Raw genomic sequence first — 25,415 nt, forward strand, 5'->3', positions numbered from 1 at the left:
ACGGTATTCAACTACAAATAATGCTGAGGAGGTTCATGCCATGATGAGGCTGTGTAAAACATGCGCCTTAACGGGTAGGCGTCAGAGTGCTCCTGATGGCCCCTTCGCAATTCCTAATAGCTGAACATGACGGGTCAAAACATTCACTCACATCCGTTTGGCGCGTTAACATGCTTCCTGAATCCTTGTGATATAAATAATTTTTTTTCGACGTTAGCACTGAAGTTCATCAATGACTACTATATTTTAAAAGGTCGAAATCGATGCATTGCGGTTCCCTAGTCCACCTGGCACCTTAGAGCAGTACTCCTGCACAGCTAGCTCCGCATTGCAAAGGCCAGTTTCCAGGCTGCTGTTACGGTGACATGCAGCGCGAGTTATCACTCCCAATTGTTACATTGGAATACAGTTCGTGTTCACTTTCTTGTTGTACTGACTTATCCTGCACTTCAATCACGCTGACGTTGTGGTGCTGCGCCAGATGAGCGGCCAGCTCGTTCAAGCGGTGGACCCAGCCGCAGCCCTTGTGGAGGCAACGAACTTGTCTGCACACAAAAAAAAAACATTGCACCACTCATTATCCTTGAGGTTGCACCAGGAATTCCGCTTGTCTTACAGCGAAGCTGTTTATGAGTTTAGAAGCTCACGAACACCTTCCATGCCTCCTTCACGATTTTCTGAGAAATACAAATAAACCCTCAAGTTTATATCTTGAGAAAGCAGAAAATATTTTAGGGGTGATAGGCGGCCAACATTTGACTACGTCGATTATTTGGAATTGATGAAATATTGCTAAACCTTTGTTACCAGCCACTTTAGAGTCTGTATACGAAACACATAAAGTTACTATGCCCTGGGGGGGGGGGGGGTCGGCGAAGAACTGCTGTAATTTAATAATTAGAAAGAAATTGACGCCACGCCATCATTGACGTTTATGGAACGTTTCAACTGGTGTAGGCTATTTTGTTTGAAAAATACTTATCGAATATTTGTGATACTTGTTTATTCCCTATTTTGATACGTTCTACGAAGCTGGTAGTCTAGTTTTCCTGTCGCCTTTGAGACCTAGGTGAATCACGTAGCTTTTATTGTATTAAAGTATAGAATCACGTTAGGAATGGCGTCCGATAAATGCTTCGTATGCGTTCATTAATTATACCCTTCGTAAAGAATATTTATAGAAGTCATGCACAATGCCATACCGCCATTATCTGCAAGGATACAAGGAGTCCTAGAAAAACTGACATTGAGTAGAAAATCAATAATATTGGGCGGTATAGCAAGTTTGATGTATGCCAAGCGTTGACGGTGCGCTAATTGGAAGCATTGCAAATAATAACTCAACCCTCATTTTCCTGCCCTGTCATTAGCGTTTTACGAGGTGTGTAGTGTGTTGCCATCATTTTCTCAATGAAATCCAGAAAACTACGTTAGTACTTGGTGAAAAGGGGACCCGTTAATTGTAATTGCAGGCTACCATTAATGTCCGTCGTTTAATTTCGTCCTTTGCAATAAATAAGGTATTCATATGCTCACGTGTTTTATGGGTAAGCTTTATCGGCAGTGCAAAATTGCTCTCGCTGAATAGCAATAACAAATTCCGCCAAGTTTTAATCTAGCGAAAATAGGGGAGAATGCTATGAAGAATCGGCATACGAAGCTAAATACCTGCGCAAAAAATACTGCCTTTACAAAAGATTCCTGACAGAGTGCCTGAATGTGTCTTACAGCCGAAATCAGCTATCCCTGGCAAAAAATCTCTATGATAATAATATTTAGAACTCCTACACAGTGTCTCTTTACTTTACTGACAATATATTTAAATTTACATTCTGGTAACATTTCTTCATACACTGTCAAAACACTTCTTTCTTATTTTTGTATGAAGAATACTTTAACTACACCGTTCACAGACTTCCTTCAGAGTTTTGTATGAAGGATATTTTAAATACATTGTATTAAGCATTCCTCCTTACTCTTGTATAAAGAACATTTTCAATACACTGTTAAAAATCTTAATTCTTACTGTTGTATGGAGAACATTGTTTGTACACCGTTATTAGGGTTCCAATTTAATTCTGTATAAAGAATATCTTAACCATTAACATACTTTCTTCTAACTCCTGCCTAAATACCCACATTATTACTCCGTCAAAAGGACTGTAAGTTTTGTCTAAAGAATGCTTTATTACTATACATGAAAATATTTTTTTTTCTGTTGACGTACTGAGCATGTAGTACGTCACAGCTTGTATTTATTTGCCAAAAATATTTAGAGTAGGAAGTGCCTTGAGAACTTTCGATGAATTTTTCTTAACACAATAATGTCGATATATGACACACTCACGAATCAAGCCCTTTGTTTAAAGCACCATTCCAATCCAAGGAGATGGCGAATTATTCACAGAGTGCTACTAAAATGTTTAAAGGAATATGTTAGTAAACTGCTATTAACGATAACTTCTTATGGGTTCTACGGGACTAAGTGAGCCTACGGTGAAGCTACCGCAGTCCGAAAAAATTAGCTCGCGCTACACCAGTGGACCGGTCTGACGATATCGGAGTCCTATGCAGGCCGCGCACCTGGTGCACAGATTTATCCCAGCTTTAGGGCGGACGATTAGAGGCCGATTTGCGCTCGAGCGGCACCACCCGCTGGCCGCACGCGTGCGGTCATGCGGAAAACTGCACATTTCGCGCATTGGTGCACAAATATCGATCTACACTGGGCCCGCACATACAGTGTACACTGAAGCGTGTGTACCAGCCTGCGAAATCAGCAGTCGCCCGACGACAGGCGTGCGGCAGGCAGGCGGTGCGGCGTGCGGCTTCAGCGTAAATCGGCCCTCACCGCGCACTGCTTCTGCAAGGCCACCAATTTGATTTCTAACGAGATCATCAGGTCAATGCACTCCGCGATATAAAAAGTACGTCCTAATCTGGAACATGCCAGCACGTAGCGTCACAATACCTGTTAAAACAAGAGAAAAAGAGCCGAAACTCGGAGTAACACGGTGCCGGAACGTTGCCTCTAAAAGACTAAAAGGTTGCAAAATACAGCTCCTGTTGAGTGAGAGCGTGTTGCCATGAGAAAGCGCAGAGGGCGAAGACCGAGAAGCGCTGAACTCGTTGCAAGGGTCAACTTTCTGTGACGAAAGAAGTGATCCTTGCTGTATAAAAAAAATGCAGCCTTGTTCGCTCGCTTTCGTCTCTGCCTGTTACAGACGGCTCTTCCACATTAGAGGATACTATTAGGACGTTGCATCAAAGCTAAATCAAATTAATTATAAATTTCAGCTGATCTGCTTTACGCGTGATTTTGGCTTGATGTCTGAAACCATATCGATTAGCGATAATTGCTCACTCATAATATTCACTGCTTTTGCTTCGCAGCACGGCAATAAGTTCTAAGCTTAGGTAAGGTTTTCCGGTGGCCTTACGGAATTCCTAATTATTGCATTCCACGGTACCAAGAGCCAGGATATCAGTGGTGATGCTTTTGCCATGCTTAGCACGCCTTAAAATTTTTAACGTTGGACATCTATTTAACTATAAAAGTACTACTATAACAGGTTTCAACATTATCTTGCGCTGGTCTCCACGAAGCAAGGTATTGTGTTTGAGAGCGGCAAGTGCTAAGAGATATTTTGTGCAAAATATATTAACCACCTGATTCACCCTATATGATATTATTTTTAAATCTTTATCTTGTTTGGAGGGAAGGTCCGTTTTAGGAACAATAATTGTCACGAAAAATAAAACCACGCCGCCCCTAACAGCCGAACAACATTAAGCTGGGGGGGGGGGGAACAGAGTTGTCTCTTCAGGTTCTTTTTCGACCTCGGCCATAAAGCACATTTCTCCATCTAAGTCCCCGAGAAAACGATGCACACACGAAGGCCCGCGCACTTGTCACCGAGAGGTGATGGATGTCTTGGTGTCATTCAACCTTCACAAGATAGAGGCGTGTACATGGTTTGACGAAAAGGGGGGTTTAGTTCGGCCGTGGTCAAGGCGAAGCGGGTGGATTCAAAGAATGTCACATGCTTCTCTCGCGCGACAGCACGAATTTAAGAGTGGTCGGAGTCGATGCAAAGAAGGAGACTATCGCCATCGATATCAGGTCCTTTGCGACGCCGGCGTGGTACGTAGTGTATTGGTGTACGTGGTGTACGTGGTGTATTGTAGCAGCAATTTAGCTATTTCTGCTGTGGTTTATGATCATGCTGTGTCGTGGCTGGATCAGCAACAGAGGCACATAAGCCACCATGCTGGCGAAACCCACGGCGTTTTCATCTTTCCGTTACGTGGACGTTTCAGCAACTTCGCTGCCAACTGCGATACAGGAAGTGTACAAACACTACGTTTTCACCAATGTCGTGATGACTTAATGCGTGTTAAATAATGTATAACCATGCACTCCACCTTGCTTTTTCCTACTCAGGCTGTACAGGGTGAGAAGTCGTGAAATATTTAGCTTATAATTTCAAGCTTGCCTGTCTTACTTGTTTAAAGCACACATCTGATTGTCAGACAGTAATACACAGGCTAACTGCTACTCACTTCCTTTTTTCTTTCAGGATACAACGGCCAGAACTGCAGAGCAATGAGGTCACAGAAAGAAACATATCTATTATAGGTAAGGTGCAACGTAGTCAAATACTTGCTTACCGAAACCCACACGTGGATTCATGGCTGGCGATAAGGTCTAGCCTGGCTATGGCAGTACACCCGGCAGCCCAATTCATACACCGGGTGTACGGAATCTGCATTAAAAAGTAGGCAAGTTTGTTAATCGTAAAAGGCACAAAAATAAGGGTGAGCATTCTATAGCTGATAAATGGCACGCGTTCACTGCTATAATAACACGTATCTCATAAATAAGCCAAGGAGGGCGAGTGCTAGTCTGTGTTTCAAGGAACAAGCGCGCTTCTAGCGGTTGTCAGGCATCCCAAGATCTCGCAGAAACAAGTAAAATAAGATGTGAATGTTCACATTTCTTGTCATTCAGAAGTTCTTAAAAACAATAAAATTTCAATGAACGGTAAGCAGCTCTTCCTTCTGTTTAGTTATTTTTATTTCTCTTTTTGTAAATTTCAAATCTGACGAAGTGCGGGCTCGCATCCACTCACCGTTGCCACTCGCTCAACAATATCACAAGTCGGACCGCGCTTCGTCATCTGCTTCGGTTCTCGTGCCAATTGTGACGATGGGAATATGAGCAGGATAGGCGTGATCAGGTGTGCAAGGAACGGAAGACGCAGGAAACCAGGTCAACTAATCATTAGACGAGGATGGCTAAATCGGGATGTCACATGTCTTATGCGGCTCTAAGGTGTTCTAGCACCACCATTTTCACTTCTGCGTAGTTTTGCAGGTTTCTGAATGAGACCAGGTAAGGACAAGTATATATCGCTAATTTCTGAGCAGGTATTCATTTTGCCATAGTAAAACCGTTCTGTGAAAGCCTGCGTGGACTCTCATAGGACCAGTGTCGACTCATTCGCCATGACGACAGCCCGTCTGCTGTCGGTGAAAAAGGTGTAAGGAAGGGCTTGAATGCGTGTACGTCGATTTTGTTCACTCTATGTTGACATGCACCGCCAAAGCAAGTAGTTCAAATGATAAGAGCTATTATAGGCAGCTTCCTTTCATGCAGCTTAACATATCCAGTTTAAAATTCTGCCACTTTTTACTTCTAATACTGCCGCTGAAATGCATGTATTGAACTGAACTTTCTATGAGGCACAATAAATGTGCACCATCATAACAGACCCTATGACCAGCTCGTGACGATAATAATTTTCGCATTGGTTTCGATCTTGTAGAATCTATGTTCGCATATTGTGTACAAGTTTGAGTTGTGAATGAAGATTGCGTCTGCAGGCTGATAATTTCGTCTTTTCCCAGTACGAAATGTGTCAATGAAAAGAAAAACATTCGAATTTTACTTGTGTTGAGTTTTCACTAAATAAGAAATAAACTCGCTTTACTTGATCCACTTCAGAATACACGAACGAAATTAACGATTGATGGTGCCATCAAGTTATTTTCTTTATCCTACCTCCCACTGCAAGTTACGAATTTCAAAGTGACTACTTTCACGACATGACGAAATTTAACATTTTACCTGGGAATATTGGCGGTTAATGAGCTTTGCTATATAAACATTTCTCATAACTACTCGGCACTTGTGTGAATAGAAGTTTGCAAGGCAAAGGCGGCAGAAGAAACAGCGCTTCGTAAACACTGAACACTCCAGCGGGTTCTACTCCGCAATTCGGACAGTGTCGCCGTGCGCCCATGGGGGCCTGCAACAGAGCACCAACGCATCCCCCTTGCATACGATGTGGGAAAGGAGGATTCTCGCGGCATCCCTCTTCCTCATCACTGAGTACCCTTTCCTTGTACCTTTCGACCTTATCAGAGACGTTAACAAAACATTGCTTTGATGGCGAATTCTTTGCAGATGGATACTCGGCTACCAGCAGTGGGGTGGTACCCGGTTGCCTATACGGCTATCTATACGTGCCTATAACCCACTTCCGCCGTCTACAGGCACGCGACAGAGAGTACCAAGGGAGGAATGGGGAATTTCGGAACCCTGGTTTCATTAACACCTCAGAATCAGGGCTATTTAAAAAGAAGAAAACCATGATTGAATGGGGTACCCGCCGTGGTGGAGTAGTGAAAATGGAGTTGCACAACTGATCGCGAAGGCGTGGGATCAAGTCACACAAGCCGCATTTAAATAGGGGCGAAATCTCAAATCGCCCGTGTACCATTCCTTGGGTACACGTTAAAGAACCCCAGGTGCTCCGGAATGATACGAAGTCTAATGCTACGGCATGCCTCTTAATCATATCGTGCCTTTAGCATGGAAAATCTCACCAAAAGGAACGGAAAAAGTAAGTGAGCGAGTAATCTGACGACATTGCGGCTTCGGATAGAGTTGTAGATTCGGAAGCGTTGGGGCGATAGCAAAGAATTGTGTCCACAAACGAGGGAGGTTCGCGACCATAAAGAATAAAAAAGTGAGAGAATCCCGTGGTAGACTGAGTGGTGCTTTTGTAAGTATACTGCAACAAACGGGGGTGGGATGCGGTCCCAGTTGGTGTGGTCAGCGGAGATGTACATGGCGAGCATGTCACCGAGAGGACGATTAAAGCGTTCAGTCATACCATTGTTTCGCGGAAGATAGGCACTTGTAGTTCTACGGACAATGTTGCATTAGCTAAGGAGGGTTTCTACAGCTTCGGATAGAAATGAACGACCACGGTCAATCAGTAACTTGCGAGGCGCACCGTGTCGAAGGACAAGGTTGCTAAGGATCAACAAGCCGAGCTCACGTGCTGTGGCCACCGGCAGCGCTGAAATTTCGGCGTAGCGCGTGAAGTGGTCCACAGTGATGATGACCCAGCGGTTACCATCTGGGGTGTGTAGAGGTCCGTACAAATCAATGCCGATACGGTCGAAAGGTCAGGAGGGACAAGGCAATCGTTGGAGCGGCCCTACTATCTTGTGTGGTGGGCTCCTACGGCATTGGCACTTGGAGCACGAGTGGAGGTGCTGCCGAGCGAAGCGGTGCATTCCTCGCCATTAGTATCGAAGCCGTAGGCGTGCATACGTCTTTAGTACACCAGCATGCGCGCATTGCACATCCGCGTGAAAAGAGGCACACAAGTCGGAACGTATGTGGCGAGCAATCAACAGCAACCATTCACGGCCATCACTTAAGTAGTTGCCGCGGTACAGAAGCCCTTCACGGAGGCCAATTCGACTAGGTACAAAATGTCCTGAATGACAAAGGCGAGCTGAGCATGCCACTGCAAGTTGAATGTGGTACGCGCTTGCAGTACGCAGGGAGACGTCGGAAAGCGGAATCGCGTTCTTTGTTAACTTGCGGTACAGTTCTCCACTAAGAACAGAAACAGCGGCTCCAGTATAAACGAGTGTTTGCCCGGAAACAGCCTCGATATTCATGGTTATTTCGTTCGCAGGTAGAAATCAAGGCCATGAAGTTGTCGACATGAGCGCAGTTCTTGCCTCCGGCTCTGCGATGCCGAGTACTGCGAATCCGGGAACGGAGTTCCACATCGAAAAAGGAAGCCAGCGCCTCCAACAATTGATAGCAGGCTTTGAAGGCTAGATGAGCTCGGCGTTTTATATAAATTCAAAGAAAGAGACAACGGCTGATCGGGCCGAGCACGAGCAACAACAACCGTCTTCTGCCTCTTCCGTCTTCTGATGGCGACCGGGTATATTATATATATATATATATATATATATATATATATATATATATATATATATATATATATGTATATATATATATTGTAAGCATTTATGCGGACTTCATCTTCATCTGTACAAAGTCATCATCAACCATCGGCTCGTGTTCGTTTTTGCATCGGCGCCATTTTTCCTTTTTGGAATAAAGCGTCGTCTCGACCGTGGTATTTCAAGTGGTGGAGGCGCTTTAAGATCCCTTCGACCTCAATCTACTTCAAGATCTCTCCTGGAGCTACGTTCGGGACGCCGCTTACGCCAAAAGGCCGTCATGTCGCAAGACCAGACCGCAGCGTCCACCATCTCGGTTCAAGTGCCAACCACCCCCACTCCGAGCCCTACCAACAACCGGTATCGCGATCCTGACATCTTCTCTGGATTGCCTGGTGAGGACGTTGAAGACTGGCTCGACAACTACGATCGTGTCAGCGAATACAGCAACTGGAACGAGACATCGAGGTTAAACAACGTGCCATTTTACGTCTCTCAAGTAGCCAAGACATGGTTCCTGAATCATGAGAGAGACTTCCGTGATTGGTCGTCTTTCAGAAAGCAGCTACGGCGGATTTTCGGCACACCCACGGTTCGTTCGGAAGTTGCAAAAAAGAGGCTGTCTGAACGCGTCCAGCATTATGGCGAGTCGTATACTCGTACTTTGAGGACATCCTCGCGCTTTGCCGCCGTGTCGACAGTGCCATGCCAGAACCTGATCGCGTGCGACACCTGCTTAAGGGTATCGGATCTACTGCCTTCAACGCACTCGCCGCTTAAAACCCTTCGACGGTGTCGGACGTCGTCTCCGTCTGTCAGCGCCTCGACGCCCTGCAATCAGTCCGCTTGCAACCGGACGTTTCCGACAACCCCCTGGCAAACAGTATTGAGCTCCGGTCTATCATTCGAGCCATAATTCGTGAGGAATTGCAAGCGCATGGCTCACCCCCTTGCAGCAGCGCTCACGTCCAACCTGCTTCTACTGACCTGCGCGGTATTATTAAGGAAGAATTGGCCTCCCTGCAGAACGCCCAGCATACCAACGCTTCTCCTTGCCCACAACCGGCTTCTTACGCCCTGATTGCTGCAATGCCAGTCGCGCCGTCTCCAATCACACCACCTGCGCCTGTTCACGATCACCTGGCACCTTTAGTCACCCGAGCTCCGAACCCGCCTTGCTACTCTGCCTGGCGTTCATCGCGCCCTATCTGCTACTACTGCGGCTTTCGAGGACATATCTCCCGGTTTTGCCGACGCCGCCAACAAGACGAACGTCGTGGTTACGCAGCCTTTGAACGCGATGAGCCACCTTCTCGCGTTTACCGCACTTATGACGATAATCTCCCCGTTCGCCGATCTCCATCTCCAGCCGACTTCTCCAACACCGCACTCAACACACGTGCCTCGAGACGCCGCTCCCCATCGCCGCTCCGACGTTCTGTTTCGCCACTTCGACCTGTCTCCCAACTCCATGTCCAGCGACCGGAAAACTAACCAGTGCAGCTTTTGGAGGGAAAACTGCATCGCCGCGAAGTGCTCCAAGTCCTCCTGAACGTCCATCGAACATGTTATTGGTGTCTGTGGAGGGTGTGCCTTTGTTAGCTCTGATTGACACGGGAGCTACTATATCTGTTATGCGTGCGGACCTGTGCTCTCGTCTGCGGAAAGTGAAGACGCCTCATATTGGATCATCCCTGATTGGGGCTAATGGAGCAATCATTCGACCATCAGCCCAATGTACAGCACGCGTATTCATTGATGGTATCCGTCATCACATTAAGTTCGCGATTTTATTCCCGTGTGCTCATGAATTAATTTTAGGTTGGGACTTTCTCTCGTCAGCGTCCGCTTTAATCTCTTGCCGTCAACGTGTAGTCCATATGACCGAGGCATTTCATTGCAGCGGGAGTGCCGATGAGCCACGACTGCGTTTTCTGATTGCTGCCGATTCTGTACTGCCTCCCGGCCACGAGCAAGTCATAAGTCTCTTTTCTACAGACATTACCAATGGCGACGTGTTCATCACTCCTTGCGGTCGCTGTCTTGGCCGTGGGATTGTCTTCGCTTCCTGCCTAGTGCGGTTCAAAGAAAGCTCTGCGTTAATCATCGCTTTAAACGCGACCACTGAGACAATCCTCCTACCTCAAGGCTCCGCAGTGACCTGTTATGTGGATACGCAACCAGTCTCCCTGCTTCCTCTTGCCGCCTCGCAAGCTCTTCCTCAACAGGACAAATCTGCTTCATCTGCCCTTGCTTTCGTGATAAGTCCTGACCTTACTGCTGCTCAACATGAAGCGTTGCTAAAATTGCTTACTAAGCACCAGGCTTCCTTTGATATGGATACTTCGTCACTCGGACAGACATCCGTTGCCTTCCATCGTATCGACACTGATGGCCAGACTAATGTACGCCGTCGTCCCTACCGAGTCTCTTTGGCCGAACGCAAAATCATCGAGACAAGGCAGTGGGGGAATATGGCATAGGCACTAGGAATAGCAGGGGAGAGTTATTAGTAGAGTTTGCGGAACAGAATAATATGAGGATAATGAATACCTTCTTCCGCAAGCGGGATAGCCGAAAGTGGACGTGGAGGAGCCCGAACGGCGAGACCAGAAATGAAATAGACTTCATACTCTGCGCTAACCCTGGCATCATACAAGATGTGGACGTGCTCGGCAAGGTGCGCTGGAGTGACCACAGGATGGTAAGAACTCGAATTAGCCTAGACCTGAGGAGGGAGCGGAAGAAACTGGTACATAAAAAGCCGATCAATGAGTTAGCGGTAAGAGGGAAAATAGAGGAATTCCAGATCAAGCTACAGAACAGGTATTCTGCTTTAACTCAGGAAGAGGACCTTAGTGTTGAAGCAATGAACGACAATCTTATGGGCATCATTAAGGAGTGTGCAGTGGAAGTCGGTGGTAACGCCGTTAGGCAAGATACCAGTAAATTATCGCAGGAGACGAAAGATCTGATCAAGAAACGCCAATGTATGAAAGCCTCTAACCCTACAGCTAGAGTAGAACTGGCAGAACTTTCGAAGTTAATCAACAAGCGTAAGACAGCTGACATAAGGAAGTATAATAAGGATAGAATTGAACATGCTCTCAGGAACGGAGGAAGCCTAAAAACAGTGAAGAAGAAACTAGGAATTTGCAAGAATCATAGGTATGCGTTAAGAGACAAAGCCGGCAATATCATTACTAATATGGAAGAGATAGTTCAAGTGGCTGAGGAGTTCTATAGAGATTTATACAGTAGCAGTGGCACCCACGGCGATAATGGAAGAGAAAGTAGTCTAGAGGAATTCGAAATCCCGAAGGTAACGCCGGAAGAAGTAAAGAAAGCCTTAGGAGATATGCAAAGGGGGAAGGCAGCTGGGGAGGACCAGGTAACAGCAGATTTGTTGAAGGATGGTGGACAGATTGTTCTAGAGAAACTGGCCACACTGTATACGCAATGCCTCATGACCTCGAGCGTACCGGAATCATGGAAGGACGCTAACATAATCCTAATCCATAAGAAAGGGGACGCCAAAGACTTGAAAAATTATAGACCGATCAGCTTACTATCCGTTGCCTACAAAGTATTTACTAAGGTAATTGCAAATAGAATCAGGAACACCTTAGACTCCTGTCAACCAAAGGACCAGGCGGGATTCCGTAAAGGCTACTCAACAATAGACCATATTCACACTATCAATCAAGTGATAGAGAAATGCGCAGAATATAACCAACCCTTATATATAGCTTTCATTGAATACGAGAAAGCGTTTGATTCAGTCGAAACGTCAGCAGTCATGGAGGCATTACGGAATCAGGGAGTAGATGAGCCATATGTAAAAATACTGGAAGATATCTATAGCGGCTCCACAGCCACCGTAGTCCTCCATAAAGCAAGCAACAAAATCCCAATAAAGAAAGGCGTCAGGCAGGGAGATACGATATCTCCAATGCTATTCACAGCGTGTTTACAGGAGGTATTCAGAGACCTGGATTGGGAAGAATTGGGGATAAAAGTTAATGGAGAATACCTTAGTAACTTGCGATTCGCTGATGATATTGCCTTGCTTAGTAACTCGGGGGACCAATTGCAATGCATGCTCACTGACCTGGAGAGGCAAAGCAGAAGAGTGGGTCTAAAAATTGATCTGCAGAAAACTAAAGTAATGCTTAACAGTCTCGGGAGAGAACAGCAATTCACAATAGGCAGCGAGGCACTGGAAGTCGTAAGGGAATACATCTACTTAGGGCAGGTAGTGACGGCGGATCCGGATCATGAGACGGAAATAATCAGAAGAATAAGAATGGGCTGGGGTGCGTTTGGCAGGCATTCCCAAATCATGAACAGCAGGTTGCCATTATCCCTCAAGAGAAAAGTATATAATAGCTGTGTCTTACCAGTACTCACCTACGGGGCATAAACCTGGAGGCTTACGAAAAGGGTTCTACTCAAATTGAGGACGACACAACGAGCTATGGAAAGAAGAATGATAGGTGTAACGTTAAGGGATAAGAAAAGAGCAGATTGGGTGAGGGAACAAACGCGAGTTAATGACATCTTAGTTGAAATCAAGAAAAAGAAATGGGCATGGGCAGGACATGTAATGAGGAGGGAAGATAACCGATGGTCACGAAGGGTTACGGACTGGATCCCAAGGGAAGGGAAGCGTAGCAGGGGGCGGCAGAAAGTTAGGTGGGCGGATGAGATTAAGAAGTTTGCAGGGACGGCATGGCCACAATTAGTACATGACCGGGGTTGTTGGAGAAGCATGGGAGAGGCCTTTGCCCTGCAGTGGGCGCAACCAGGCTGATGATGATGATGATGATGATGATGATGATGATGATGATGATGAAAATCATCGAGGAGAACGTCGCCGATATGCTGAAACGAAACGTCATACGTCCCTCCGCCAGTGCTTGGTCATCACCCGTCGTTTTAGTGCAGAAGAAGGATGGATCGGTACGATTTTGTGTTGACTACCGTGCGCTAAACAAGATCACCCGTAAGGATGTATATCCGATGCCCCGTATCGATGACGCCCTTGATTCGTTGCAAGGCGCGCAATACTTTTCCAGCCTTGATCTTCGCTCCGGATATTGACAAATTCCAATGCACGAAGCGGACAAAGAAAAGACCGCCTTTTCTATTCCGGATGGTCTTTACGAGTTTAATGTAATGCCCTTTGGTCTATGCAATGCTCCCGCTACATTTGAAAGAATGATCGACACTGTTCTTCGCGGCCACAACTGGAAAACTTGTCTATGTTACCTCGACGACATCGTCGTGTTTTCCTCGACTTTCACTGACCATCTGCAACGCTTAGATGAAGTGCTCACATGCCTTTCTAATGCCGTACTTCAACTAAACACGAAGAAGTGCCGTTTCGCTAGCACAACGATTAAAGTCCTGGGTCATCTCGTTAGCAAAGACGGCATCCAGCCCCATCCGGATAAAATTGCCGCGGTGCTCAACTTTGCACGCCCACTTCGTGCAAAAGAACTGCGCAGCTTCATTGGACTCGCCTCATACTTTCGACGTTTTATTCGGAACTTTGCCAGCATTGCCTCGCACCTTCACAAGCTTCTTGCTAGTTCCAGTTCCTTCGATTGGAACGATCAGGGTGAAGCCGCGTTCCAAGAACTCAAGCGCGCACTAACATCCCCACCTGTTCTTTGTCATTTTGATGACAAGGCGCCCACATTACTGCATACTGACGCCAGCGGTCACGGAATTGATGCCGTACTGCTGCAGCGCGACCACGAATTTTGCGAAAAGGTTGTTGCATATGCAAGCCGAACTCTCATTTCGGCGGAAAAGAAGTACTCGATAACCGAACAACAGTGTTTGGCTGTTGTCTGGTCAATTCAGAAATTTCGTCCATATCTCCACGGTCGACATTTCACGGTTGTGACCGACCACCATGCCCTATGTTGGTTGTCGACGATCAAAAACTTGTCTGGGCGCCTTGGCCGCTGGATACTCCGATTACAAGCATATGATTTCGATGTCATATATAAGTCCGGACGGAAGCACAAAGCTGCCGATGCTCTTTCACGATGCCCATTACCACCATCATCGGAGCACATCACATCACCGTGACAAATTGGCCGCACGGAGCACGCTTCGTCTATTACACCGATTTCTTCCTTGACTCCATCAAACCGCCCTTCAGTGCTTTCCACTCACCAGCAGGCCGATTCCTATTGCCATGGTATCATCAATCGCCTTAGCGGTGTTTTATCTCCACCCAATGCCAGGCTACGGAAACAGCTGAAACTGTTCAAGTTTGAAGACGACGTGCTCTACCGGTACATTTTTCACCCGGAAGGCCATCGATGGGTTCCCGTTCTACCGCGCTCTCTTCGCGCTGCAGTTCTGCAGGCCTCACACGATGACCCTACGTCAGGCCACTTGGATTACCACAAAACACATGAGCGCATACGCAGTCGATTCTATTGGCCAGGCCTTTCCACGAGCATAGCTAGATATGTTGCCTCGTGCACGCTTTGCCAACACCGTAAGCGACCTACTACTGCTCCGGTCGGGACCCTACAACCACTTCCTTGTCCAGCACAACCCTTCTCTGTCGTCGGCATTGACCTTTTCGGGCCTCTCCCACCTACTCCCGACGGCAACAGATGGATCGTCACTGCTGTTGACCATTTGACCCGGTACGCTGAAACAGCCTCAATACGCTCAGGAGCTGCCTCAGAAGTAGCGGCCTTCTTGCAGGCTGTCTACTTACGTCACGGGGCGCCTCACGTTCTTTTGAGCGACCGAGGCAAGGCATTTCTTTCAAGCACTCTTAATCAAGTGCTGCAAGCGTCCAACACCGTGCACAAGACGACGTAGCTACCACCCTCAAACCAACGGACTAACAGAGCGATTTCATCGCACGCTGTGTGACATGCTATCCATGTATATTCACCCTGATCATCGTAACTGGGATGCGATTCTCCCATTTGTAACGTTTGCGTACAACACGTCTGTTCAACGGACCACCGGATATTCTCCATTTTTCTTAGTATACGGCCGCCACCCAACCTCATCACTCGACGTTTGTTTCTTCTCTGGCCGCGTCAACGCTTCACCATTCATTTGCGACCAGTTTGTGTCTCGTCTTGCCCAATGTCGTCGTCGCGCCCGTATGAACACTGTAGCCAGCCAAGACGATCGCAAACATCGGTACGATGCCTTTCATCGCGTCGTTTCCTACCGCCCTGGTGACGATGTGCTCCTATGGACACCTGCACGAACACCCGGTTTATGTGAGAAGCTTGAGTCTCGATATATTGGCCCCTACAAAGTCGTAGAGCAGACCTCGCCGGTGAACTATCGCGTTACACCTGTTGAGACCCCAACTGACCGACGCTGCCGCGGAACGGAGATCGTGCGCGTTTCTCGCCTGAAGCCCATTCATCTCCGTTCCACTGTCTAATGTGCGGCCAGGCTGGCCGCTTCCGTCCACGGGGGAAATTAGTGTAAGCAATTATGCGGACTTCATCTTCATCTGTAGAAAGTCATCATCAACCATCGGCTCGTGTTCGTTTTTGCATCGGCGCCATTTTTCCTTTTTGGAATAAAGCGTCGTCTCGACCGTGGTATTTCAATATATATATATATATAAAATAAGACCGAGACCGACCAAGCTGTCAACGCTCTTTATTCCTAAAAGGCGACGCCCCAGCTCACGCACGAAGAAGTAGAATAACAGGGAAGATGATGACGGCTATGTACAAATGAAACCGACAAAGTTCGTGAATAGTCCTTACACTAACTTCCCGCCGTCATGGAAGCGGTCAGCCTGGCCGTAGATTAGAGATTATCAAACGAGGAGTGAAGGGCTTCATCCGGGAGTCGTGAACAATTGCGGCATTCCGGCGACGCCGGCCATTGATGGAGTGTACTGGGCGGACGAAATAGTTCACTGCAGATCTTTGCTGCACAACGGTGTATGGTCCAATGTAGCGTGGAAGGAAGTTCTCACAGAGGTCTGGAGTGCAGACTGGAGTCCAAAGCAGGACTTGGTCTCCAGGGTGAAAACGCGGGTCACGGCGTGTGTTGTCGCAGCGACGTTTGCGCTCAGCTTGGGTAGTTTCAGTGCTTTGCTGGGAGATTTGAAGCAACGTGCAACTCTGGCAGCAATATCTTCTGGAATGGACGCGTTAAGTGAAGGTGCTAAAAAGAATTCTCTGTCGAATATGGTGGAAGGAAATCGTCCATACTCAAGGAAGAAAGGGCTGCAGCCGGTATTCGGTTGAATAGCAGAATTATATGCGAATGTCACAAAAGGAAGAATTTTATCCCAGTAAGCGTGGTCAGGACATATGTACATGAAAATGATGTCGGACAGCGTACGGCGGAAGCGCTCAGTAAGGCCATTGGTTTGCAGATGATAGGTATAGACGTAGATTTGTGCATGGTATCAGCGGCTCGAAGGACTTCCTTGAAAACTTAAGAAATAAACGCCTTGCCACGGTCACTCAGAAGAACGAGAGGAGCCCCGCGCCGCAAGACGATGGAGGGCAAGAAAAAGTCAGCGACCTCACAAGCGGTACCGGATCGCAGAGGGGCAGTCTTGGCAGGTCTTGTTAATAAATGGTCGAACGAAGTGACAATCCAACGTTGACCGGAGGGTGTCAAAGGCAAGGGGCCATATAAATCAATGTCAACAAATTAAAAAGGTGCGTCCGGGCAAGGGAGAGGTGGTAGTAAACCGGCAGGAGGGGATATCGAGCGTATGCGGTGCTGACATGACGCACAAGAGGCAATGTATTTGGCCACCGTTGTGGATAGGCCAGGTCAGAAGCACCGGGTCTTGATTCGGTCGTAAGTCTCGTGAAAGCCTAAGTGGCCAGCCGATACGGTGTCGTGAAGTGCCTCTAAATCTCGCAGGCGAAGGCAGCGAGCTAGAACTGCGACCCACCGGTGACCTGTTGGGCGGTAAATGTAGTAGTGTAGCACGCCACCTTGAAGGCGGAATGGTTGAAGTTGGCGTCGCAAGCGGCTGTTGGGTGGTTGGGCGAACCCACTAAGGCGATCCATGAGAGTTCGACAGTAGGAGTCGGCTCGCGGATGCAAGACGAAAACAGAGCGTGATTGAAGCGTAACTTGGTCCAGGGCTGTTATCGAGAGCTGGTGTGAGGCAGGTGTAGCATCGGAACGAGGTGGTGGGGAAGACGAGGGCGCGTTACCGGGAGAGAGCGAGAGTGGGCTGCGAGACAATGCCTCTGCATCATCATGACTTTTTCCGCACTTGTACGTTATGGTAAGTTCATATTCCTGCAAGCGGCGTATCCCGCGTCCTAAGCGTCCTGACATGGTTTTCATTGATGACAGCCAACACAGAGCATGATGGTCGGTGGCGATCGTGAAGTGGCGACCATGAAAGTATGGGCGGAATTTCTGAATCGACCAAACGATAGCCAGGCACTCCTACTCTGTAATTATGTAGTTCCGCTCAGTTGGAGAAAGTGTTCGGCTGGCATATGCTATGACTTGCTCTTTAGAGGCTGCATTACGTTGCAGAAGTAGTGCGCGAATGCCTTGTGCGCTTGCGTCAGTATGGAGTATGGAGTATGGAGTATGGTGAGGGCTCGATAATCGAAGTCGCGATGCACTGGTCCGGAAGCAAGATATTGCTTAAGAGCTTGAAAAGCCGACTCGTAGTCGTTAGTCCATGTGAAAGAGGCACCGGTAACCAGTAGCTTGTGTAGAGGAGCTCCTATTGCGGTGAAGTTGCGTATAAATCGACGAAAGTATGAAGTCAAGCCGAGAAAAGTACTAGAGCTTTCTGTTGCTGGGGGAGAGGAAACTGGAGAACAGCGCTAATATTTTCAGGGTCTGACTGGATGCCATCTTTTGAGACGACGTGGTCCAATACCTTTATTGTCTGGCTTGCAAATTTGCATGTTTTGTATTGATCAGGAGAGCGGGATTGGCAAGGCATTTCAGAACTTGGTCTAAGTGATGAAGATGTTGGCGGAAGTTAGACGAAAAGATGACAATATCGTCCAGATAACAGAGGCAGGTCTTCCATTTTGATCACGATCAAATTGGAAGACCTGAGATTTGACCTATTAAGCCTTCAAATGTGGCGGAAGCGTTACAAAGACCAAAAGGCATCACGTTAAATTCATAAAGTCCGTCTGGTGTAGCGCATGCTGTCTATTCTTTGTCAGCCTCGTTCATCGGGATTTTCCAAAATCCTGATCGAAGATCAAGGCTGGAGAAATACTCCGCCCCGTGTAATGTGTCGAAAGCGTCGTCAGTTCGAGCTATTGGATATACGCCCTTGCGTGTGATCTTATTTAGCGCTCGATAATCGACGCAAAAGGGAACCCAGCCACTTTTTTCTTTACCAGAACCACGGGAGAAGCCCAGGGGCTAGATGAAGGCCGTATAATCTTCCGCTCAAGCATGGCAGCAACCTGTTGTTCAATAACCTTTAGTTCGGACGGCGAGTCACGATAGGGGCGTCGTCGTATTATAGCGGAACCATCGGTTTCGATTGGGTGTGTAGCAACAGAAGTTTGGCTCAACACAGGGGAACAGCTATCGAAACAGTCTTTGTGCTTCGTCAAGAGCACCAGTAAGGCTTGGGACTGCGCGGCTGTTAAGTCAGAACCAAGAACCAAGCCACAGTCATCCCTTTGGGCAGTATCACAGGATCTGGTGTCGTGTTGCAAGCATACAGAAGGCGTGGCCACGTCAAAACCGGACGAGACAAGCGGCAATGGGAATCCCGCGAGAAGTACAGCGGGAAGAAGGGGCGACTAGAGCGCCTCCGTTGGCGACCTGACTGGATGTTACTGCTACAACGACTTCATGACCAGGACGCAGGACGTAGTCTACAGCAATGGCCAAGTTCACGCAGGCAGCAGGTGAACGCCTGAGGTCTTCGATTTGAAGCTCTTCGCGCATGGTGGTGCGAATAAGAGCACATAGACCTGAATAATGGGGAACCTGAGGATCGCTGCTGCCATGTTGAAGACGAAGAGACTGCCGCTCCTCTAGGCGCTGACACGTGGAAGTGATGTCTTCGACAGCAGCCGGATTTTGCACGATTAAGGCGCTTAACGCGACAGACCCAATGCTGTTTAATGTGTCGAACGTGTTCGGCTTCCTTCATTTTAGGGTTCGCAAGGCGGCCAGAGCAAAGATATCCTCTATGTAAGTCCTGACAAGGCATAACTTTAAGACAGAAAGAGAGCGGTTTGGATCAGAGAGCAAACGGGTATAGACGATATTCTAATAGACATTAAGAGAAGAAAATGGCGCTGGGCAGGTCATGTAATGCGACTATTACATAATATTTGGACCATTAAGGTCAGAGAATGGGTACCAAGAGAAGGGAACCGCAGTAGAAGACGACAGAAGACTAGGTGATACGACGAAATCAGGAAATTGGCGGGTGCTATATACTTGGAATCGGCTGGCGCAGGACCGGGTAATTGGAGATCGCGGGAAGAGGCCTTCGTCCTGCAGTGGACGTAAAATAGGCTGATGGTGATGATCATTATGATGGTGATGATGACATCTGTCGAAGTGATTCCGGCGAAAGCACTTAGCTCACTGTACGAGTGGGTTGACGAAGTAGAGTTTCGCAGCCACGCCGTAGACGGCGGCTGCGAAACGATGCCTGCACTTCTGCGCGGTTGTGGGGCACTCATGAACGCAAGCAAAAAGGACAGCCAAAAAAGAGATCTTTACACGTTTCCCGTCATGACTCTGCAGCCTTATCACCCGAGCAAAGGATGCGCGGGAGCTGCCAGCTTTAACCTTTCTGGCTTCTCAATCGCGATCTGCGTGCTATGGCCGCTGGTGATAGTACCCGGAATTCGAACTCGCCATGGAAATGTTTCCTCTGCATTGGCTTTGGAAACTGAGGTCACAGGTAAGCCGAACCAGCTCTTCTACTAGCCAATGACAGTAATTGCGACAGCAACTTCCTGAACAGTGTCAGAAACAGAGATCTGGTTCATTAAAAAGAAAAGAAGAAAGGAAATGATATCATGCTGATAACTCGCATGCCGTTCGTTACCGGAAAGTACCGGACTCGCAGCGTTAAAGAAAGAAAACTCATCAAGGCAGATGACGATTATCGTTGTGTGCCAGAAGGGGCACTCCAAAGGGTGTAGACTGTTCTTAGAGTGTTGTTTGAGGAGCTTTATGGAGCACTTCCTACACTCTTAAGCAAAATTACAACCTTTTGCCACGCAACGATAATCGTCATCTGTCTTGTCCGCACTTCCTTTATTTCAGGCGGCGAGCCCGGTACTTTCCTGTAACGAATGGCATGCGTGTTATCAGCATGACATAGCACTCCCGACCGGAAAGTAGCGCGCGCGGTGTTTTCAAGAAAGGAAACGCAAGCAAGGCAGATGACGATTATCGTTGTGTGGCAGAGATACACTCCCAAGGGTGTAACTTTGCCTATGAGTGTAGATATGTATCTAGCAGGCGTTGCTTCATACAACCCCCCTGTGAAATAGAAGGTTGGTGTAAAGTGAAGCTGCTCGCACGTCATTCGTACCTCGAGCTTTTATTGCTGCTTTGCGCGGCACCTGATTGAACAAACAGTCCCTTCAGCACCAAGACCGCTTGATTATGCGACATGGTGCAGCTTCATTTTACGTCGCCCTACTATACGTCACTACGTGGTCGCTTCGCACGCCGCCGCGTGAGCATTCGAGTGAATATAGCAAATAATTTGACGGTAGCCATATTGATCCACACGATGAATATGAAATGCACGAACGCGAAACAAGATTGCTATCGCGATTTCTTTTACCACTTCTCTATACATGGCTTCCGTAATTGTAATCGAAAAGGTAATTATTTTAGTTACATCGTTTAGTGAACGGCTTCCCTTGATTTTATTGCTTTTTTGTTCAAAATGATGCCCACCTGAACAAATAATAACTCTCCAGTTTCCTCATTCTAGTAAACTGTATACATGCTTTAGAATTAAAATTTATATCATGGGGTTTTACGTGCCAAAACCACTTTCTGATTATGAGGCACGCCGTAGTCGATGACTCCAGAAATTTCGACCACCTGGGGTTCGTTAACGTGCACCTAAATCTAAGTACACGGATGGTTTCCCATTTCGCCCCCATCGAATGCTTTAGAAGGAAAGTGTCTGAAGTAGAAAAAAAGTTCTGGCTACGTAACTTAATTCGCATGTATGCGTTCAACACACACGTCCAAGTAAATACAAACACAAGCACTTATAATAACAAAGCATTAAAATATCGTCAATATGAACATTTCCAAGCCGTAATCAAAAAGTATTATGGGTAAGATAGCATCACAATGAATTACAGGGTGTATCGCCAAATGTTTAAAAGAACTATAGCAATCGAGAGAAATATAATCAGTGAAGTTGCGAAGTTAGATTTAGCCCCAAGAAGCACTTCTTAAGCATTGAAAAATAGTTTCCCTCGTCTTATTTGTACTCGCAGTTAATGCGAAACTTAGGCCAACTAAACGGAGTCAAACGCGGACTAATTCTTACTAGAAGGAAGATTAAACTTTCCGAATGTATGACGCATCGTCGCCCGAGAGGATGAGTAAAATACCTACTGCTAAAAGGGCAGATTATTTTTGAGAAAACTAAAAAAAAAATTCGGGCAATTTTTATTATATGTATCCTATCATATGACAATAAATGCATTCTACTAACAAAGCCAGACTAGGTTCGTAACTAATGAGTGAGTATATTTTCGCTAGGTTTGTGTAGCTGGCGGATCAGTTCAAGAGATATTCAAGAGAAGATTCGTTGCCGTACGTTAGATGACAGTGGATGAATGCAAAGGATAAAATACGCAAGGTGTTTATATTAAAATGATGTGTTGGTTTGAGTGAAGGCATCGCGATGTCTGCTGTATGTAGACTGCGCTTATGTGCTTTTACCAGTACAGGTTGTTATCAAAGAACACGTCAAGGTATCGAAATGAAGCAACTTCATCCAGTGCCATGTGGTTTATGAATAACAGTAAACGTTTAAGAGGTAGGGACTTGCTACATGCGCGAAATGCAACATATTTAGTTTTCTTAACGTTAATTGTAAGTTTGACGATTAAAACCGTGTATAGACCCTTTAACTCTTCGTTTGCGTTAATATATAAGTCATAAACGTTGTCATCTCTAAGCACAATGCAAATGTCGTGGGCATACAAAAAGACTTTATTAATTTTATTAATATTGCTAAGTCGTAATAGTTAAAGAAAATAATTTTTTCCGGAGAAAATAACCTTTCGTGACCCCAGTGCTCACCATATGGGTGTCTTCGTTGCTGTTTTCGCTCTCCGCCATTGCTCGACCGGGCGTGCTGTCGGGACCCCGCGGTAGGACCTCGTCCCCCGGCTTCACCGGCACTCTCCACCGGCTAAAGTGAGCATAATTTCAAAATAAGAGATTACTGTCCCATTACAAAATACATAAGTAGCATGAACAAGACTTAGGACGAGAAGGAGTAGCACGCAGAACACGCCATAAGTCAGTTCAGCTCTTGTAGTCTTGTCTCAGTAGTTATTCTTTTTATTTGCCATCTTGTACACTTATAGAGATTCCCTCATACATGTTGTACACTCATGCAAATGGGAATACTTGGGTGAAAAGCTGCGTTTTGCCACCTTGACGAGGCCCGTTGCCCCTGAAGTCAGTGCTTGGAAGCGGTGCAATTACCAAGCATTCGTTCATAAAAAAAACAGCAATAAAGACAAATAATGAAAATTGACAAACGACAATACCTTTATCAAAGAGAAAGAAAGAAAGCAAAAGCGGTGGAACCCATCTCATGATGAATGTCGACGGTTTACTTGCGCGTAATACACAAAAAGGTGTATTACGCGCAAGTAAACCCATTTTCTCCGGCAGGTGCGAGTAGCCAGTGGCTGAGCGATCCGCGGCAGCCATCTTTTATTCCTTGCGGAATGGGGCAGCATGCGGCTACTCAGAAAAAAATTCAGTTTTGTTCGGTATAATAATGAACCGTTAACGCGTACACGTCACTATGACGCGGTAAGTTTTTGCAGCTTTGTGACGTCGCGTGACAAGGAGGTGAAGTGGGTGCAGCCCGAAAACTCTTGACCAATAGCCCAGGGCTAATTGGGAAAAGGCGTCGAATCAGAAATAACTATTTTCTTTTGTTCGGGCAAATCATGCATAATCAGTGTGTACATGTCATATAAGATGGGGAGCTATCGCTGTTTTCGTGACGTCGCGTGACAGATTGCAGAATTGGAATAGAGCAGTTTGGAATAGTTTTACGTTATAGCGCCCCAAATTACGTCTCTCCGTGCCACTGAAAAAAACAATTGTTGTGGTCCCACGTAGGTTGCATTCGAAGTTATGCCATCATTTTGCAGGTAGCTGGCCATGGCATTGACTCTGCGGCGGCGTCTCGACCGGCTCTGTCACTCTATCGATGAATTCGAGCAGGTGCTCATTGCCGAGTTAGGACATGCTGAGAGTTAGAAAGAATGTGGGCTTGCCTAGCTTCCGAGTTATTGCGAGCGTGTCCCCTTTACTCTGCGCAAAGTTGTACCCCAGTAGTGCACCGTCTTCGAGCTGCTCGAGTAAACCTCTGAGGAAAGCAGTGTCCGATTTGGCACTTTTCTAGATGAAGTTGCGGTCTTGCAAGAACTTCTTTGTGATTTTTTAGGAGCTGCTTTGGAGTGCGCGGGCTGGGAGACTTGCTTTTGAATCGCTGTTCGAAAGGAGGAACCCACGATATGGTGTTTCGCAGCCGATATATACACGTATCTCACGCGCACCATCTGGCTCGGCGCAGGTAGTAGGCGAGAAATCAGAGGTGAAAATTGAATGACGGATCTCGAATCATTACCGGGCAACATCCGTTCAATACCACTGAAAGAATTGACGCAAGCCCTCTTATAATTGTTTGTATTTTGTTCGTCGCACTCTTACAATAGCCTCATTGAGCCTGCAATATGTATAAATAAATAAATAAATAAATAAATAAATAAATAAATAAATAAATAAATAAATAAATAAATAAATAAATTATTGCTTCGGTGTTACCGTTTTCTCTGTCACATTTCTTGCTTTGCTATTCAATGACAAAAAACAAAATGCTAATTTCCTTTGCATATTGTGTTCATCATCATCATCATCATCATCATCATCATCATCATCATCATCATCATCATCATCATCAGCCTAGTTACGCCCACTGCAGGGCAAAGGCCTCTCCCATACTTCTCAAACTACCCCGGTCATGTACTAATTGTGGCCATGTTATCCCTGCAAACGTCTTAATGTCATCCGCCCACCTAACTTTCTGCCGCCCCCTGCTACGCATCCCTTCCCTTGGAATCCAGTCCGTAACCCTTAGTGACCATCGGTTATCTTCCCTCCTCATTACATGTCCGGCCCATGCCCATTTCTTTTTCTTGATTTCAACTAAGATGTCGTTTACCCGCGTTTGTTGCCTCACCCAATCTGCTCTTTTCTTATCCCTTAATGTCACACCCATCATTCTTCTTTCCATAGCTCGTTGCGTCGTCCTCAATTTCAGCAGAACCCTTTTCGTAAGTCTCCAGGTTTCTGCCCCATATGTGAGTACTGGTAACACACAGCTGTTATACACTTTCCTTTTGAGGGATAGTGGCATCCTGCTGTTCATGATTTGAGAATGCCTGCCAAACGCACCCCAGCCCATTCTTATTCTTCTGGTTATTTCAGTCTCATGATCCGGATCCGTGGTCACTACCTGCCCTAAGTAGATGTAGTCCCTTACCCCTTCCAGTGCTTCGCTACCTATCGTAAACTGCTGTTCTCTTCCGAGCCTGTTAAACATTACTTTAGTTTTCTGCAGATTAATTTTCAGACCCACCCTTCTGCTTTGCCTCTCCAGGTCAGTGAGCATGCATTGCAATTGGTCTCCTGAGTTACTAAGCAAGGCAATATCATCAGCGAATCGCAAGTTGCTAAGGTATTCTCCATCAACTTTTATCCCCAATTCTTCCCACTCCAGGCCTCTGAATACCTCCTGTAAACATGCTGTGAATAGCATTGGAGATATCGTATCTCCCTGTCTGACGCCTTTCTTTATAGGGATTTTGTTGCTTTCTTTGTGGAGGACTACGGTGGCTGTGGAGCCG

General features: G+C 46.6%; 1 protein-coding gene across 1 annotated transcript in view; it reads right to left on the reverse strand.

Moving 5' to 3' along the window:
* Positions 1-355: 355 nt before the first annotated feature.
* Positions 356-25,415, reverse strand: part of LOC142574551 (uncharacterized) — a 36,391-nt gene continuing 11,331 nt past the window's right edge. Inside the window, exons 3-5 of the mRNA XM_075683605.1 lie at positions 22,564-22,675; positions 4,672-4,766; positions 356-545 (exon numbers count right to left, since the gene is read on the reverse strand). Of these exons, the coding sequence (XP_075539720.1) occupies positions 356-545; positions 4,672-4,766; positions 22,564-22,675 (397 nt within the window). The remainder of the gene's footprint in view (positions 546-4,671; positions 4,767-22,563; positions 22,676-25,415) is intronic.

Source organism: Dermacentor variabilis, chromosome 3 (assembly GCF_050947875.1).
Source record: "Dermacentor variabilis isolate Ectoservices chromosome 3, ASM5094787v1, whole genome shotgun sequence".
Taxonomy (NCBI): Eukaryota; Metazoa; Arthropoda; class Arachnida; order Ixodida; family Ixodidae; genus Dermacentor; species Dermacentor variabilis.